This window comes from Harmonia axyridis, chromosome 3 (assembly GCF_914767665.1).
Source record: "Harmonia axyridis chromosome 3, icHarAxyr1.1, whole genome shotgun sequence".
NCBI lineage: Eukaryota > Metazoa > Arthropoda > Insecta > Coleoptera > Coccinellidae > Harmonia > Harmonia axyridis.
Window position 1 is genome coordinate 21,194,149 of NC_059503.1, and position 18,375 is coordinate 21,212,523.

At 33.7% G+C, this 18,375-nt stretch overlaps 2 protein-coding genes across 3 annotated transcripts in view; one reads left to right on the top strand and one right to left on the bottom strand.

Annotated features, from left to right (window-relative positions):
• Positions 1-12,873, bottom strand: part of LOC123676276 (tyrosine-protein phosphatase non-receptor type 13-like) — a 158,865-nt gene extending 145,992 nt beyond the window's left edge. For both annotated transcript variants that reach the window (XM_045612085.1, XM_045612083.1), the window contains exon 1: positions 12,607-12,873. The gene's annotated coding sequence lies outside the window, so the exon portion shown is untranslated. The remainder of the gene's footprint in view (positions 1-12,606) is intronic.
• A 421-nt stretch (positions 12,874-13,294) lies between these two features.
• The window catches only part of LOC123676279 (sialin-like), a 29,787-nt gene continuing 24,706 nt past the window's right edge, over positions 13,295-18,375 (top strand). Inside the window, exons 1-3 of the mRNA XM_045612088.1 lie at positions 13,295-13,476; positions 14,738-14,967; positions 16,407-16,631. Coding sequence (XP_045468044.1) covers positions 13,410-13,476; positions 14,738-14,967; positions 16,407-16,631 — 522 coding nt within the window. The 5' untranslated portion in view covers positions 13,295-13,409. The remainder of the gene's footprint in view (positions 13,477-14,737; positions 14,968-16,406; positions 16,632-18,375) is intronic.

Genomic DNA, 18,375 nt, shown 5'->3' on the forward strand with positions numbered 1-18,375 from the left:
TTTGCTTATGTATGGGACTCAGATGTCGATTTTTTCAGAAAATTTGCGACGTGAGTAGCTTTTGCTGTCACATCAAAAATGATAGGTACTGTCATTCTACGGTGTTATAATTTGATTATTCTTTATTCTCGTAATATACTATCAACGAACGTTATCAACGATGATGAACTGATCGTTGCATAGAATTATAAGAGCACGAAAATATTTGAGATGAATTCGGAAATGTTCTGTCTGAAGATAAGACAAACTACCTTAACTTAAGATCCTTGAATGACATCCAATTTAACAAATTAGCAGCTACGTTGCCGAATTGAATTTTATTTCTTCATTATTGTAAGGCGAAATTTATGTCCTCAGTGGAAGCAGAAGGCTAAATGATAATGATGTACAGGGTGATTCATCGCGATGGCCTATTAGACAAATTGTAATAAATTATTCGTTAAGATGGTTGAAAATCCATAAACCAATAAAATTTTCAATTACGAATAATTAATGACATTTCATGATATGTCAAATTTGGTTATCGAAATTTCGATTTTAGTTTCTATATTTTCCGGAAGTCATAGACCGAGTTATAGACTACTCCACTCAGTTAGAAATTGTAATATTTCCTCAGTTGAACTGAGGAAATATTACAATTTCTAACTGAGTGAAGTAGTATATGACTCGGTCTATGACTTCTGGAAAGCATAGAAACTAAAATCGAAATTTGGATAACTAAATTTGACATTTCATGAAATGTCATTAATTATTCGTTATTGAAAATTGTATTGTTTTATGGATTTTCAACGAATAATTCATTACAATTCATGAAATTTCGACTTTTTAGTTTCTTTTTATGTTTTCTGGAAGTCATAGACTACTCTATTCAATGAGAAATTGCAGTTTTCTTTAGTTCCAGTTTTTTCTCGATAACTCTTTAAGTATAGGATTTGCTTGAGTCCCCTCTCTCTTTATACCTACGTAAAATTGACTGAATGAATAAAAAATATAGGTTTTTTCCAAAAAACTTTTTGAGTGACGATGTCACTCAAGGATCTCAAGGTCATGCACCTATTCTACTCTAGTTTGTCTTCAGACATAACATTTCCGAATTCATCTCAAACATCATGCTCTTATAATTCTATGCAACGATCGATCAGTTCATCATCGTTGATAATGTTCCTTGATAGTATAATACAGGTCGAGAATAAAGAATAATCAAATTATAACACCTTAGAATGACATAGTATCATTTTTGGTGTAACAGCGAAGTCTACTCACGTCACAAATTTTCTGAAAAAATCGACATCTGAGTCCCATACATACGCAAAAATATTATTTTCAACTCAAGGGTTTGAAAAGTGTGCGCCTATGGTTTATAACTGTTTTGCAATTATCTCTGGTCAAGCGTTTTTATAGACTAGTTCAAGTGACTTTGGATATACTATAAATGGAGGAATAGATTTGATTCATATCATATTCATCTTTTTTTACATAAGCCAAAGAATTAGAATTGTGCCTAACATCATAGTCGAAATCATTAAAAGCATCAGTCACACAACGAACTAAAACTACGTAAAAATGCATTTCAATAATACCCCTATGGACCACACTGGTCTATGCGAATTATTAGAAAGTAATTAAGAAGTGATAGATGCAGCCAATGAGTGTAACCAAAACGCTCTCAAAGTGGAAAGGGGAATACGAGGGGAAATCTTCAGCCAATAAGATCAATCAAATCGGGACATTCTTGTTTCGAAGACGATTTGCTAAATACCGGGGTTTATTTGAGAGTATTGATAGCAATATTTTCATAAATTCCAATGGAATTTCTGAAAACTTGGACAACCCTTGTATAATTGAAATATTCAGGCTTCCTCCAAGTGACTTTGGATATACTATACTTAACTCTTCATTATTAATTACAGAATAATAAGGTAAGTACGATAAGATCCCTAGCCCCTAGCTGAGCTAAGAAGTTTGTTCTTACGTCTCTGTTCGTATGGGGTTTTAGTTATAGAAGTTTTAGTTATAAAAGAATAATAGAAGTTTCTCATACTTGAAGCTTCTTTTCGCTGGAAATTACCAAAGAACAACTTTGTAAAAAAGGTATGTTACAGAGATCAAATTCAACTCGCTATACAGCGAAGATTGTTTTTATTTCGATCTCATAAAAATTCTCTGTTTCTTTCACAAGCTTTTTATTGCGCGTAAGAGAAATCGAGGGAAAGCAAAATATATTGATCTTTTCGCCCAGCTCTGCTTCCGTTAACGATAAAATCATATTAATTTTCTTGCAACCCTGGCTATAAATTCACAGCCGATTGAACAATCGACATCTTCGAATCCTTTCACGTATTTCGATTAGCACGCTTATCAGGAGATTATTGAAATTCATTTTCTGAAGTCTCGGAATCCATTAAAATCCTTCCTCGAGAATGATCGATTGGCCATGAAAAGAACCGTTGAATTCAGTCGGCTCGTTTCGGCCACTTAGAGATATTCGGATTTATTATACAGGTTGGCCATTTGAAAACGAAACAGACGAGATTACAGACGAAATAAAGTTTTTCGATAGAAATGCTCGGACAGGTCGATTTCTGTTTCGAGGGGGACAACTTAAGATGTAGGTTACGGACGCATAGCGCTTCAACCCTTGCTACTACAACCCTCACCCCCAAATTTTGAATAGGGAAGATGGGGTGAGTGATACCTCATTTGAAAGGTATTTTTATACTGATTTCAGCACAGTAATTGTTTTTTCATTTTATGCATTAGTTCTCGAAATATTCTTAACTAAGTATTTGAAAATGAAGTAGTGTTTTCATGGCACTTGTAGTGTTTTGTGAAAAATCGACATTTTGAGCTTCAAAACAACCATGACTGTGGCTTCCTTCCTAACTAACTAACGCATGAATATTTCGAGAACTAATGCATAAAATGAAAAAACAATTACTGTGCTGAAATCAGTATAAAAATACCTTTAAATTGAGGTATCACTCACCCCATCTTCCCTATTCAAAAATTGGGGTGGGGGTTGTAGCAGCAAGGGTTGAAGCGCTATGCGTCCGTAACCTACATCTTAAGTTGTCCCCCTCGAAACAGAAATCGACCTGTCCGAGCATTTCTATCGAAAAACTTTATTTCGTCTGTAATCTCGTCTGTTTCGTTTTCAAATGGCCACCCTGTATAAGGCATTTATCCCAAAACGAAATTTCAATCGCAATATTGTCGGGGAATTTCCAACTTGGTCGATTCAACAGCGGGGCCAAAAGGTAGCTCAAAACGGCCTTTTTGTCATTCAAGTTCTGTCCCATTGTAATTACCCCTAACGAGATTAGTTGTCCGCTTATACCATTCTGGCAGGCACCGATGATACTCAATGGTGCTAATTTGATTAATTATCTCTCGTAATCGATCATATTAAAGTCCTTAGGCGTCTGTCATAAATTGAAAATCTGATATGCAGTTAGGACTATGAAGCGAGGCTTTTATAATAGACTGGAATTGAAACTGAAGGATGCTTTACAGCAGTGGCGTTTTAAAAAGAATAGGCCCGATTACCATGCTTTGCTTCAAAGTTTAACGAAGAGACTTAATCTTTTGAGAAGTGAAAAATGTTTTCATGTCTTCGATATGAAAATTTCTGTTCTCAGAATGCTTTACAGATAATACTGAGAAACTTTGTTTTAGTGTCCGAAAATAATTGTAACTAATGTAATGTATGGAAAATTTTACGAAAATTTCTGGACAAAAAATTTTTTCAGGTGAGATCGAAATTCGTTTAATCAGAGATGGTCAATCCTGACACCGCTCACAAATTCTCCGTAGAGCTCACGGTTTTGGGGAAATTTGAACTCGAAATTTGGGAGAAAATTGAATTTGCCTCGAAAAATCGTTATATCTTCCGAATTATTCGTCACAGACCCCTCGAATAAAAACGTTTTCAAACATCAAGTTGCCATCTAAGACATTCTGAGGTTTCAAGGGCGTAGCTTACGTCCAGGAGAAGTTACAGTCTCGGGAATATTATAAATTTTTTTCTCGAAAATTTCAGATTTTTACCTATAATTTCTGAAATAATGTACTGATCCCCCAACTGCAAGCATTTTCGTGATCCACATAATCGAATCAATCAATAAAATGATACAATAGTCCCACGAAGGAACGTTTATTTTTTTTTCAATTTTCTAATGGTTAGGTATGGAAAATTTTACGAAAATTTTTGGACAAAAAATTTTTCAGGTGAGAACAAAATTCGGCTAATCAGAGATCGTCAATTCTGGCATCGCTCACCGATTCTTCGTAGAGCTCACGGTTTCGAGGAAATTTGAACTCGAATTTTGGGAAAAAATTGTATTTGCCTTGAAAAATCTTTATATCTCCTGAATTATTCGTCACAGACCCCACAAATAAAAACGTTTTTCAAACATCCAGTTCTGATCTAAAACACAGTTAGGTTTCAAAGGCGTAGCTTACGTCCAGAAGAAGTTACAGCCTCGGGAATATTATCCATTTTTTTCTCGAAAATTTCATACTTTTACCTATAATTTCTGAAATAATGTACTAATCGCCCAACTGCAAGCATTTTCGTGATCTACATAGTAGAATCAATGGAACAATTCCTTCATAGGACTATTATAGTCCTATGAAGGAACTTTTATGTTTTTTCAATTTTCTAAGGTGAGGTAAGTTGTTCTGGGGAAAAAGATATTGTGCCAAAGCACAAATTCCATAACAACCTAGAAAAAAATATGTCGATATATGAAATTCCGCAAATTGTAAAAATACCATAACCATTTTTTTAGACAGTACACAAAATGTTATTCATTTGACGTAATAAAATATTACTCATATTATTTGAATATCCCAAGAATAATATTAAAAAAAAACTGCTTTGCAGCATTTCCCATTCAATCTTCATTATTCTTGGGATTCTCGTTCAATGGGAATTTACCAACCTCACATGGGAGTTCTTTGCTTTGCTTTTTCAGCGAATCCATTTCCTCAATCAATTCAGCGGCCTAAATGAAGATATTTGTGTGTTTTCAATAGACTCCGATACTTCCTCAATAGCATTGTGACATATGTCTATTGAAGAGTGGGAGCAAACGTGTTGGTTTTATTGTTCCATTAACGAATCTTTAGCTCCAGAACTTCTAGGGATCTACGTTTAATTATTACTCCGACCATTCTGGAGCGATAAGGAGTAGAGCTCGGAATGACATTCAGTTCAATTTATGTTCGCAGATTGTGGACCAAGATAGATGAGAGTCCTTTTAGCAAGGACCCCTCTGATGACATTACGTGGTAGTATTGAACTTCCTGTTTATGTGTTCATATTTCTCCTATATATGAAATTTTGCTCAACTGTGAGCGGTGTTCTTGACACTAGATGAAAAAAATTTATTCAAATTTTCATCAACCACATAAATTTTAGTCAATGTCAATGGACTAGTTTTTTTTGTTAAGGATTAATTCCAAAAATTTAAGTAAAATGAAACAAAATGTGGAAAAATCATTGAAATATCTCTAGAAATGAAAAAGTTATGGGACTTTGAAGTTGCACTTGGAAGAATAATTTCATAGTACGTGTAAGTGTCGTGACGTCACACACTAGACGACTGGAAACGTTTTTTAAATAAATCATCGTTATAAGTTGAACCATGATGAAGCAAACTCAAAAGTAGATACTTACTTGAAAAGTTTAACTCCTTTTATTTCATCACTGATACAAGATGGATTTGAAGAAAAAAACTCCATCACTGCAAATATATCTATTTTAGGCAAATTGTCACTTTGTCCTTTCACGAAGCCTTCTTCCATTATGGTGACATAAAAACAAAACTCGAGTTAAAACTACACTGTACAATTACAACCAGCGCGAGAGCCTTGGCGCGGCTAAGTATTTAAACGTAATTTATGCGTAATCCGCGCTAAAATTTAAATAACCTATTTCTCAGTCATTTATTGATGGATTTTCAAAATGTTTTCACTGATTTATCAGTTTTGCTCTATATTTTAATTCTATCGTGTCGAATATAGTATTATCAACATCACTAAACTAGTCCATTATTTTACAATCCCCCCCTCAATATACAGGACATTCTACATGTGATTTTCAACAAAAAATTTCATAGTTTATAAGTCATGGTCGAAATATTGACGGTAATTCTTCAATTCAACATTTTGTGTTTTCACGAAATCTCTCAATTGTTTTTATTAAATTAATCATACTCCAGTTATCCATGTAGAATCATCAAATTTAATTACATATCTCAAAAGAACATGAAATTGGCTATAGCACAAGAATTTTTTATGCCAAAAAAATCCTTACGGCAGACGTGATGAGCAGATAAACATAACTATTGTTAGGTGAACAATATAAATCATATTTTTTCAATAGGTTTATCGAGGAAGTTCCCAACAAAAAAAAACACATTTTTTTTCAAAAATTCTACTATATTCGTCAAGATAATCACCTTCAAGGGTTATTCATGTACTCCAACGCTCATTTAACTTTTGAATACTCTTTTTAAAAAAGGATTTACATTGCTTTCCGAAGAGGCAATCACGTTCAAAGTCAGTATACCACCAATGACCTTTTTTGTCGATGGAGGAGAGTCTGAATAACTCTTATCAAGCAATTGACCATATTCACCGTCGCCATATTGTTGTGCGACAATACCAACTACCCAGTGTTCCCAACGGAGAAATATTGATCTATTGGATCAACTATATTCGATTTTTCTTCTCTAACGTAATCAAGTAACTGCCATAGAAGTGCATAAACATGTTAACAACGACCTGAGACTCCTGAAATACAGGAGCAGGCACCTTTTAATACTTCTCCATGGCTTCTCAAGTGAACATTACACTTATATATAAGTTTTTTCATTGCCGCTTTCACCTGAGCTTTTATGATAACACCATCGGCACTATAACTTAGCAAAACATTTTAAACTTTATTTGCCTCATACATGCGATAACCCAGTGAATGATGTTTAACACTGCCTTCTGATTTCTCTTTGAATTTCAAAATATCATCTTCTTTATATGTTTTTGGAAAATCCAAAAGGTTTTTTGTCCACGGCCCATTAGGAAGACTCATAACTATTACTTAGCATTAAAAATAAAATTCAACTTATCAACTTATTCCCTTTCACCTGACATTTTTTCAGTTAACATTTTTGGAATGCATTTTACAAATATTCTCATTCAAACTTTCGCGGTCCTAAGAAATTAGTAATTTTCGTTATTCGATGTTGAGAACCCTGGGTAGTTGGTATTGTCGCACAACAATATGGCGACGGTGAATATGGTCGATTGCTATGCTGGTACGATATTTTTCCTATAAGAAAACTGTTTTTTATGAATACGCGAAACTCTTTTCTATCAATTTTTCAAACTACAAAAGTAGCGTCACTTAACCTGCATCTCCAATATATCTATCCAGACTTAACTCTATGTCCCACAATTTTGGCACGGATCTTTTGAGCTTGAAAAAGCTAACGAAAAAAAAAAGTAGGTACACCAGGCCTGGTGCTTATTGAGTGTTATGTTACGAAAGATTAAATTTCTGGATTTTATATCACTTCAGACCATGGTATTATTAGATATGGCAATAATTATTTTCTCAACAATATCATAAGTCAATCGAAATAGTTCAATTTTCATGATATAGAAACATCTTCAAAACATAACATTATTATATTATATAACTCGACGAATAAATGCAATTGTTCCCAGTGTTCAGGGTGCCAATATGTCACAGCCTATTGAACAAATGTAAAACATCTGCCTCAGAAATCCTCCATTATACAGCTAATAGGATCAGAGTCAGTTATGGCTTCTCTTCACTACATAAACTGTATTATATCAGTCACATGCAGACTTCGTCCCTCTCAACAACCAACAGTCACATCCCTGTTGGAAACTGACAAAAACAACAATTCTGTTACATCTCTGGCAGCCAGTGGAAAGGGGTCTTAATCGAGGGGGCGTATAAGTGTGAGTAATTCAAGTAGTTAATTCTGTAAATCTTATTGAGGTTATAAACAATGAATAGTATTGCGCATAACTTTGTGTGCTAATTTAATTTCTTATAGCTCTAGATAATACGATTATATTAATTCTGCCTCACTCGTATCACCCTTATTTCTGAAGACCTTGCTTAGCTGACCCGTCTATCTTTCCCATCCACACATGACAATTCTTCCCGAAGGAAAATGAAAATTGTCTCGCTGAGATTAAACTCCTCAAAATTTAGTCTTCAAAGAATAGTTATTCGATCAACTAGCTCATTAATGACATTTTGTATATGTAAAAAATCATTTTAATGTTCATGACAAAGTTCATCATAACTCTCAATCTAGATGAACAAACCATATACTAACTGACAAAGAAACTGCAACACCTATAAGGAGCTGTTTAAATTTTTTTTTTTTTTGTTGGTAAATCATAGATAGTATAGCAAGGAGTAAATGATTGAAATTTTGAGAAAAAAAGGGAAGGTTTTTTCAGGTAAACAATTTTTGTTACTCAAATATTAAAGTCGTTTTTTGCAAGTTTTTTAAATTTTTCAACAAACCAGCTGTTCGAGGAGATCGAAAGTTGATGTTTGAGTGTTGTTAAAATGCCTAGAGCACGTGAACGCGGAATTTATCGCCAGCTGAGTGAATTTGAAAGGGGTCAAATTATTGGTCTAAGGGAGGCGGGGTTGTGATTTCGAGAAATTCAACTACTGTTATGAGATGTTGTCAAGCGTGGTTTGATAATGCCCAAAATCGAAGAAGAGTAGAAACCGGACGTCGAAGGGGCACAAATGAAGTTCAAGATCGACGTCTAAGACGGCTATTAGAGACCGATTTGCGACAACTCGATCTTTGGCTGATGAGTGGTTAGGAGAACAAGGCCATCCTGTAATTGTCCGCGGTATAAGGTCTTTTGTACTGCAGCATTATCGACCCCATCTTGTGTTAACTCTGACGGTTGAGCATCGCCGGCAACGATTACAGTGGTGCAGAGAACGTCAACATTGGAATGTGGAATGTGGAAATTTACCCCAACCCCCACGGACTTTGGTGGCTCTGAGACACGAAGTACAGGTACCTTGAAATAGTATACCTCAAGAAGAAATAGACCATTTCATTTACTATTTGCTATAGGTACTATCTATGTTCTACAAAAAAAAATAATTTTAAGCAGCTCCTTCTGGGTGTTTTCAGTTAGTATAATCTTTGCTTCCTATCATATGGCACCTATCAGTCTGTCGTAACATATAACCTTCAATATAGATGGCACACAATTCAAATCTTACAACTTCAATAATTTCATTAAAACATTCTGATGTTCTGAATGATCTTATTTGATAATCAAAAACGCATTATCGAAGAAAAAATTGTTCATCTTCAACAATGTTCTGTTCATTCTCGAACATCAGCAGTTTTTCGTCGGATCGGTAAAAAGTCGACAAGGATCCAAATATTTTTCATCGAAATGATACAGCTCACACAAGTACACTTTTCGTTAATTGCCCCATCGAAAAAGTTCCGATAAACGTTTCAATAACACTCTGCTCTCCAATTTGCGAAAATGATTCAATTCCCCATTGAGCTCTGTAATAGCCAATATAGCGAAGCCAGTCGGAGAATTGCAAACGATAATATCGGTCACATCAAACGAAGCGCTTTCCCATCTTCCGACATTGACTGGACGAATTTACCCGAAAAAAAAAACAAAGTTTCGACATATTATTTCCTATGATGTCGACTACGAAGCCTAGTTTTGTTTTTGTGACGGAACGAAACTTCCCTTATGGTTTCTCTGAATCTTCATGCCGTAGGCTTTGCTTCGGGCTCTTTGGTTGAGAGCTATTCGTAGTTTTTTTTTTTGTTTATTTTATGCAGTCGAATGTTTACCGATATATCGGTAGATTTAAAGAGAGGGAGAAGAATACGATTTAGAATTGGTTGATCATTTTCTATTATAAACCTTTGGAATCGTTTTAAATAAAAAATTGGAACCCCTTCCCTTGAGTATTCTCCAGGTTTTGTCGCAAAATCTATGATATTGGATAAGAAACTAAATGCAAGAAAGACGCTGATATGGCGTGAGAAGCTTTTGAGCGCTTATTCACGCGAACTGCGCTCTTCGATACCACATAACTATATGTAGGTAAATACAGTGATTCACCGCCTATTAGATGTTTACAGAAAACTAATCATAGTTTTGCGCTAAAAATTAGCATATTGGGGTTGGAGACAATCGAGGAGACAATGATCTTTTTCCCTGAAATATTTTCAAACCTCTACGGCTTTCGGTTATACCGAAAACAGACTACTACTTCCTCATTTTAAATGGCGCACCAAGTATATTATTGCATGATTAGATAGCTTATTCGATGACACTTTCAGCAAAATGCATAACTTGGGTATAAACTCAACGGTTCATGAGTTAATGAGATTCTTATGCAAAAAATGGTTACAACGAGGACTCATATTTTTTTTCAATATTGCTGCAGAAAAAGTTATTTTCGAAAAAATCTTTTCCATTTTCGATTCTGCCAATACGTAGTACTAAAAGGCTGTTTGTGGTTTGGACCAAAAATGTACAGAGATGAGATCATTAACTTGGACAACTCAAATTAATCAAAATTCAAGATATTCAAATTACATCCTTTATTTGTTATTCTCTCAGTCTGTTCTACGTATTGAAAGATGAGGGGTTACTAAAGCAAACACCATAACTAAAATGAAACTTTAAGAGTTATCGAGAAAAAAATTGAACTAAGGAAAAACCGCAATTTCTTAATTCTGCTTGATTTTTCTAGGTAGTACAAGGGGGAATTATTGGAAGATATCTGACATATGTCGGCTTCCTCCTCAAAACCATTATACTTTTATTCTTGAACATTTTTCCGTAAAATATTTCCTTTTCGTGGTTTTTGACTAATTGAACTTAAAAAATCACCCTGTATATATACAAATATCTACCTATTATTACCAAAGAGAGAAAAGGTCGAGTAGAATTCTGAAACTTCCATCAAATTAATTTCTCCATAATACTAATTATATCATTCCATTTCAAATGAAATAATGTCAGTTATGAAATTAATTTCTCAACTCAACGAAAGTTTATGGCTAATAATAATTCAATTTGTTCAAATTATTTCTCCATAAATTTGATGATCTGCTTCAATTTTAACGATGTTCGATTAATTATTTAATACCCATTTTTTTGCAGCTTCCAAAAAATAAATGTATAATCAATGTCAACCAAAAAGAACCTGCCTGCAGCATCAAAGGAGAAGGAAAATAAAGAAGCTGATTCTGTAGATTCGGAGACTGAAGAATCATTCTCGAAGTGGTTGAGATCTGATCAAGGAACAGAAAATTTGAAACTATTTGTTCTAGGAAATGCTCTAGTTCTTTTTTTAACAATCACTCTTCCAAAATTATCGGATGCTTTGTACATGATATACGAAATTTTCAATCAGTATCACAATAAATAACATCCATAGAATTTAAGAAATGTTTGCCGTATTTTTGAAAGCGATAATATTTTTAACTGTTATGGGATGGTATTCCTTAGAAGTGCTAAAGATGATCGATTATTATTATTCGGAAAAATTCCATAAACAAATTTCAGAGAGTTCATCATGCAGTGAGTATTCCACTCAAAGCCCACTCACAATTCGAAAAGAAAGGGGTAAAAATTCATTGGTTTTTGGGAGTGAAACTCCTTTCACATTCAATAGTAATGTTTGCTTCAATAGTTTTGAATTTGTGATATCTTCTCTCAATATGTGCTATAACTAAAAATATGAATGTTGAAAAAAAAGTCGATGCTTGTTTAATGATTAACTTTCAAAATGGTGTTTGTATAAAGATTTATTTGCTATGCTGAATTATATAATTTAAGGGTTGATGACATTCATTAATATAAAACTTTTGATATCAAGAGAATAAAATTAAAGAAAGATAATAATGTTAACTATAAAATTGTAGTAATGAATTGTAGTAATAAGTAATGAATAAAGTTATTATTATTTATTTTATAATTGGATAAAAATATTGCATTCGAAATCCTATTGCAGCATCTGATATCCAATAAAATCCTTCCTCTAATGAAAATGTCGAAAAAATTTTCTTGTTTTCCGTAAAATATGATAATCAGATAGAGAAACTTTATATTCATCTGTATCTTCATATCTAATTAAGAATTATCTGAAGAATATTCAAATTTCCTGCATAATACCCTAGTTTTCGAATAATAAATTATATATTATATTATACCTAGGCCTCAAATATTTTCTGATATGATTGTAGGATAAAAATGTAGAATAATTGATCTATCCTCATGAGATTGAAGGAATAATAATAATAGAATAGAATAGAGTTTATTCAAATATTACATTGATTGTTTAAACTCTAGGAAAAACTATGAGGAACCTAAGTAATTTGAAATATTTTACTAAAACCGGGGAATAAAATATAAATTACTAATGTAATGTCCTTCTGCATCTATTTATATTTAATTCTTTCGAGTAGGTATATACCAATGAGATGATATGCACAGATTGATATTGCTATCCAACCAAAGTTCAAAAGTACCATCACTCACCTCGGCTTCGTCCAGAATTTGAGGTTAGAAACACATAAACAAACCCGAAACAGAACTCATTGTTAAATAACGCACAAAACCATATCTTCTTGACACCCATATAATAACGGTCTTTTTAATTTTGAACTGGTTGGAATAACAACAAATGAACTCATTTAATTAATAAGAATGTACGTGAAGGTATAAAAAACCGTTCATATTAACAATACGAGCATTTAAATATGGAATACTTCAGTACCACCGGTATGCTATTGGGTATGGGTACCTAGGTACGTAGGCAAACAGAAATGCATCGGTTTAATACCTTACCATTCGAAGAACAGGTGGTGCGGTGTTGCCATATACCATAAGGTAAGGAGCATTCATAATAGGAACCCATAGGTTAATACCATTCAATCCAAGCTCTATTTGAATAATTCAAACTTCATTGATGAATGGAGATAACACAAAAATGGTTGTAGTATTTGAAGTGTTGTCTGAGCTTATTCACTAGAATTAAATAATTCTTTTGAACCTAGGTAGGTATATATGTCTGAAAAATGTCACGCAAAATGCTCGAAAATAAGAAAAAAAATTCTGAAAACGCTTCATAAAAAAAATACTTTCTATTGAATGATCTCAGTCAGTTGAACTGATCTGTAGGCGTAACAAGAAAGGATGTACAAAAGTCCCACTAAGTGAGACGCTCAATGCAATTATTCTATAAATTTAACTTAGAGTAGAAGGCAAAACGAATAAATAACTCTGCGAAGACAGTCGTCAGTTGAATATTTATCTTGCAATGGATTGAATTACATATTGAAATGGATTTAAGTGCTACCTTTAAGAGGGGCAGCATTCAGGTGCAAAAAGCAGCTAAGGTTGTTAACAGTAAGTGGAAATATCGACCTACCTACGCTTTTCTGCATGAGAAAAATGTATACAAATATCAAGTACACATTACTACTGTACGTTTTTCTGTCCGAATGAAATTCGTCAATCTTTCATTTTGTTCTTGTTATTATGACAAAATATTTTATACTTACTCTGTTTATTGGTTATCAATATACATTAAACATATTAATTGTTGAAACATACAAATAAAGTATATAAAATAGCAATTCAAATCGAACTATCCTGTGCACAAATATTCGAATCATCTGGGTTCTGAACAAATTTTTCAACTGTACCTATACGTCCTACCTACTTCAAATTAGTATCATTCGAAATATTTAGTTTATAGCCTCCATAAAAAAATACAATGAAGTTCTAAGCACATGATTTTGTGCGTACTGTCAGAATTCTATAAATGTTTTTGTTATTGTATATCTACACACACATATTCTTTTCGAAAATATTTTTGAAATATCGGTCTTATTTATCAAATCTGACACTGAAACTAATTGTTAAAAGATTGCGTTAGTAATAAAATAGGTATTTTAACAATTCGGACTAGCTCAAATATCGTTAAAATTTACTGCCATATTATCGCTCTTGGTTTAACATTCATAATCACGTCAGCGTGATTTTTATCAAATTTGCATCAAAACCAGACACCTGAATGTATGAAAAATGGTTAACTACCAGTTAATTTAAAATGTTATTATTGTCTCTTGTAGATCGTTATGGCCTTAGTAAAAAAACTGATCAGAAGACTCTGGTCAACGCTGATTCCCAAGTTATAGGGTGTGAAGAAGAAAATAAAATGATTACTCGTGTCCAATGTCCTTTGAATTTACAGACACTTCTAGAGAAAAATTTGTAATTCGAGTAGTTCGGTGCTTTTACTTCAGAATCTTATTAAGTTTTAAGATTGTTTATTTTCATCATCAATTTAGCCCGTAAATAAATAATGATTATGACAACGACAGTAATATCAGATCAAGCCCTTTCATATAACCGCTGGTTATCAAATTCTCACATAATTCAATTTTTGAGCGTTGTGACTTATAATGGATATTCCTCATGAGGGGGATATATCCCCCTTGGTACACCACTGGTAGTAGTACCTACGCCATTCTAAGATGAGCGTTTGAAAACATTTTTGATGTTTAGATTTTTTATTATTTGTATATGATTTCAAAAGAAATAATGAAGATATTTCATTATCTATTCTTATTATATTCTTCTTTTAAAAATCAGAAATTTGCAGGTCAATTTGGATCGACACAGATATTGATCATTTTCATCGTTTGTGGATTCATTTTGTGTGGAATTGTAGAACAGAGTGCTTCAGTTGCATTGAGGGCAAACAGGACCGCGAGTTATTCAGCTGAAGAATTCGCCGAATATGTGGAGAATACCAGCTACATCACTAGATACTGTCAAACCCCTACTAATAGGAGTGAAACCCATATTGTGCGATCCATTCCGCATATTGAGGTGAGATATAACATGAATTGAATAATTCGATCTGAGAAATCAATCCATGCATACGGAGCCCTGAAAGCGACATCCAATATAAAAATTTCTCTCTTTTCCTAAATTTTCGAGTTTAGTCAAAATTTACGGGTTATAACTTGGAATTTTAAAATTCTGAGATATAGGTACCTAATTATAAAACTTACTCATTAAAAAAAAATTAAGGCATCCTGATAAAATTTAAGTAGGAATAAAAATTGAAATTATTGATATGATATTGATAAATTTACATAATTTCGTAAATAATCATATCGTCGATACGCCCCTCCTCGAAACAATTGTCTTCAATCGTCATACTTGCCGTTCTTGATTTACCCTTTTTTTTTTTTTTCATTTGAACTTTTCTGCCATAGGATGCAAGTTTATTTATTATCAAGGGAAAAAACTGGAGAAATCGTGCACGGTGCAACTTCAAACAATTTTTCTGTTGTGTAGCGGTGCTCTGCTTGAAAATTTGTTCATTGCACTTTTGTTCATTTATTTATTGTCATGATTTCATATAGGGTTTTCCAATAAGAGGTTTCATTTTGATATTACAAAAAGATATTTTAAGACAAATCAAAGGATATTCATTTGATTATAAAGAGAACAGTATGCCATCAATGGTGGAAATTTCAAAACGAAATTATGGAGATATTTCTTCTAGCAAATCATGGATTTTTATGGGTTTTTCACATAATTTAAAAATAATTAATCTTTATTGTAGAAAGTAAATTTTTATAATTTGCAAATGCAAAAAAATTTTGGTAACTTTTCGTTTTTCGCAAAAGAATTGTAAAATGTACATAGGACTGATATATTTTCAAAATATGTATTCGTGAAAAGAACTATCAAAAGACATTACAAAAGAGGAAAAACTATAATTTTGTGAAAGAAATAATTGACCGTCGTATAGTGGTGCCCCCTGCTTATTTGCTTTGAAAAGAGAAAGAAGATGAGGTGAATGTATCCTTCGTACACCTCACAAAGTTATCTGTCTCTTGTTTGAATTAATTCTATATTAATTGATCTGATTAGGTCATCACAGGAGCACCAGAGGGGGTACCAAAGTTTGACTGAAACGCAGAAAGCCACAAGGTGGTAATCCCTCTTAAAACCTAAGAGTTTATGCAAAATATGGCTTTATTCCGTTCGAGGAATGCTGTTCTTGATACTTAATATATTATTTTTATGTATAACTTTCCTGTAATATAGGGTGGAAATTTATTCCTTCGAATCAAGGAAAAACCAAAGTCGTTCAAAAAACACTATAAGCATCAGACAATAAATGAAGTCTTCGCAACGCTTCCCTTCAAAACAATTATCTCCGATTTTTCCGATGAAACATTCCTAACCGCCCTTGATACTTAATATACTATTGCGTCTAAACTACCCATTTTCACATCTGGAATGTCTTCCAGATTCCGATGTCGAGAACAGACGAAACAGAGGCCATTCTACGTGAAGCTTTCATGTGGGGCACCTTAGTTTCCCCTTTAGCTGCCAGCAGGATTGCCGCACGAGTTGGAGCAGAAAGGCTATTCGGTGTCGGAGTTTTAGGAGCAGGCCTAATAGCAGTCATGGTGCCTGCATCTTGGCTTACGCCGTGTCACGTCATAATACGCATCATACAGGGAATTTTCATGGTATGTTGTTTATCTTCAGGGGAGATCAAAGATGGAATAACTTGCAAGTTTGTTTGAATTTTCGGAGCGTTCCTGCTCTCCTTTTAATTAGAACATCCCAACTCCCATGTCCCCAAACTTTAGTAGTGTAGTGGATAATCAGGTCTTGCTTTGAAATGAGTAGGTATACAATTTCTATAATGGGTGTTCGGAACTAGACAAGGTCGAATTAGGGATTAAGTAATGGAAGTATAACTTGGTCATTCTCCTTTTTGTTTATTACTTCCAAAAGTGAAACGTTGGAATACATCGGAGATAAAAAGATTTCACATAAATTACGTTTTTAAAAATGTAAAATACAAAAATTGAATGAAAAAACTCCCTCCGATCACCATACAGAGCTTTTCTCGGAAACTGTTAGAGCTATTCGGGTGAAATTTACAACTTTTTCCTCTTAGCTCAAGAAAAAATCTGTTGTTTCTGAGAAAATCAAGCATTTTTCGAACTGAAAAAAATCATATAACGGAAACTTGAGGATTCATAATCAGGAAATTCAGAACAAGAATAGCTATGATGATAGTGATGAGACTAAAAGCAGTTTCAGGTAATAACCTGGTTATCATGGCTAATAGTATCTACCAACTGCATTCAAGCGCTTTTGGTCATTGTTGGTTATATGACATGACGACATGAACTAGCCCTTCTATACGTCACTAGAGATGCATTCAAGTCAAACTAGTTTGATTTTAATCACAAACTTGACTTGAAAATCAAACTTTTCATGTGAAGAAAGTTTGACTTGACTTGATTTCTGTATCTTTAGCTTAGGCTTGAAATCAAACTTCTTCAGTTTGAATATCATATTGCGCAACGTGTCTGAGCCTGTACTCCATTCCGCAAATTAGTTATAGTTCATATTCATAGTATGTGTTGTGCGTTGTGCCTGAACTCGAAATGTTTGAACCTGAACTTTTTTCATGTAGCTCATGTAGCTCGGAATACGTACTAAAACAAAGTAAGTCTGATTTTGAAGAATTCCCCCTTGCAAAAACTATGAGAAAAATCTGTAGACAGATAAACAAGTAAAAGAAATACAGATTTTTTCGATGTTGTGGCAGCCGATTCCAAAACAATAGTAGCCAATAGTGGAACTAGTTATTCATCAACATTTTTTGAAGAGTCACGAAAATTTGTATGAAGAAGAATTTCCGCACGAATCAACCCTTTCTGGATCAAGTAGTATTTGTGGTAGTAGCAACATAAAACGTTGGATCCACAAACCAAATCGGCAAATGAGAATATTCGTACCGCATCCGAGGCCTGATGCCTGGATCCTATAATAATTTATTATCGATTGATAGTTTGATAATCGTTCCACCGATTATCTATTGAAAGTTTTTAAATAAATCGATAATAAATTTATAGGATCTAGGCTCAGATGCCATACTAATATTCTCATTTGCCGCGTTGTTTTGTGGGAACTTTAGTCCCGTCGCACATGACCCCACTCGCATTGGCGAACACGAGCCTCGCGCGAGTGGTGTAGTTTCAAACCTATGTCAACCTACAGATCACCGCATTTGGACTCACGTGTCAACGGAGCAACGTACATGAGCGTGCAGTGATGAATAGCCTTCGAGAAAATTGAAATCAATCAAATGGTGTAGCTTATAGTTGAAGAATGAGGATCCACTCTTCATAGGATCATCATGGACAAACGTGTTTTTAATAATAATCCTTTTAAAATTGTATCTTGCAACGTAAA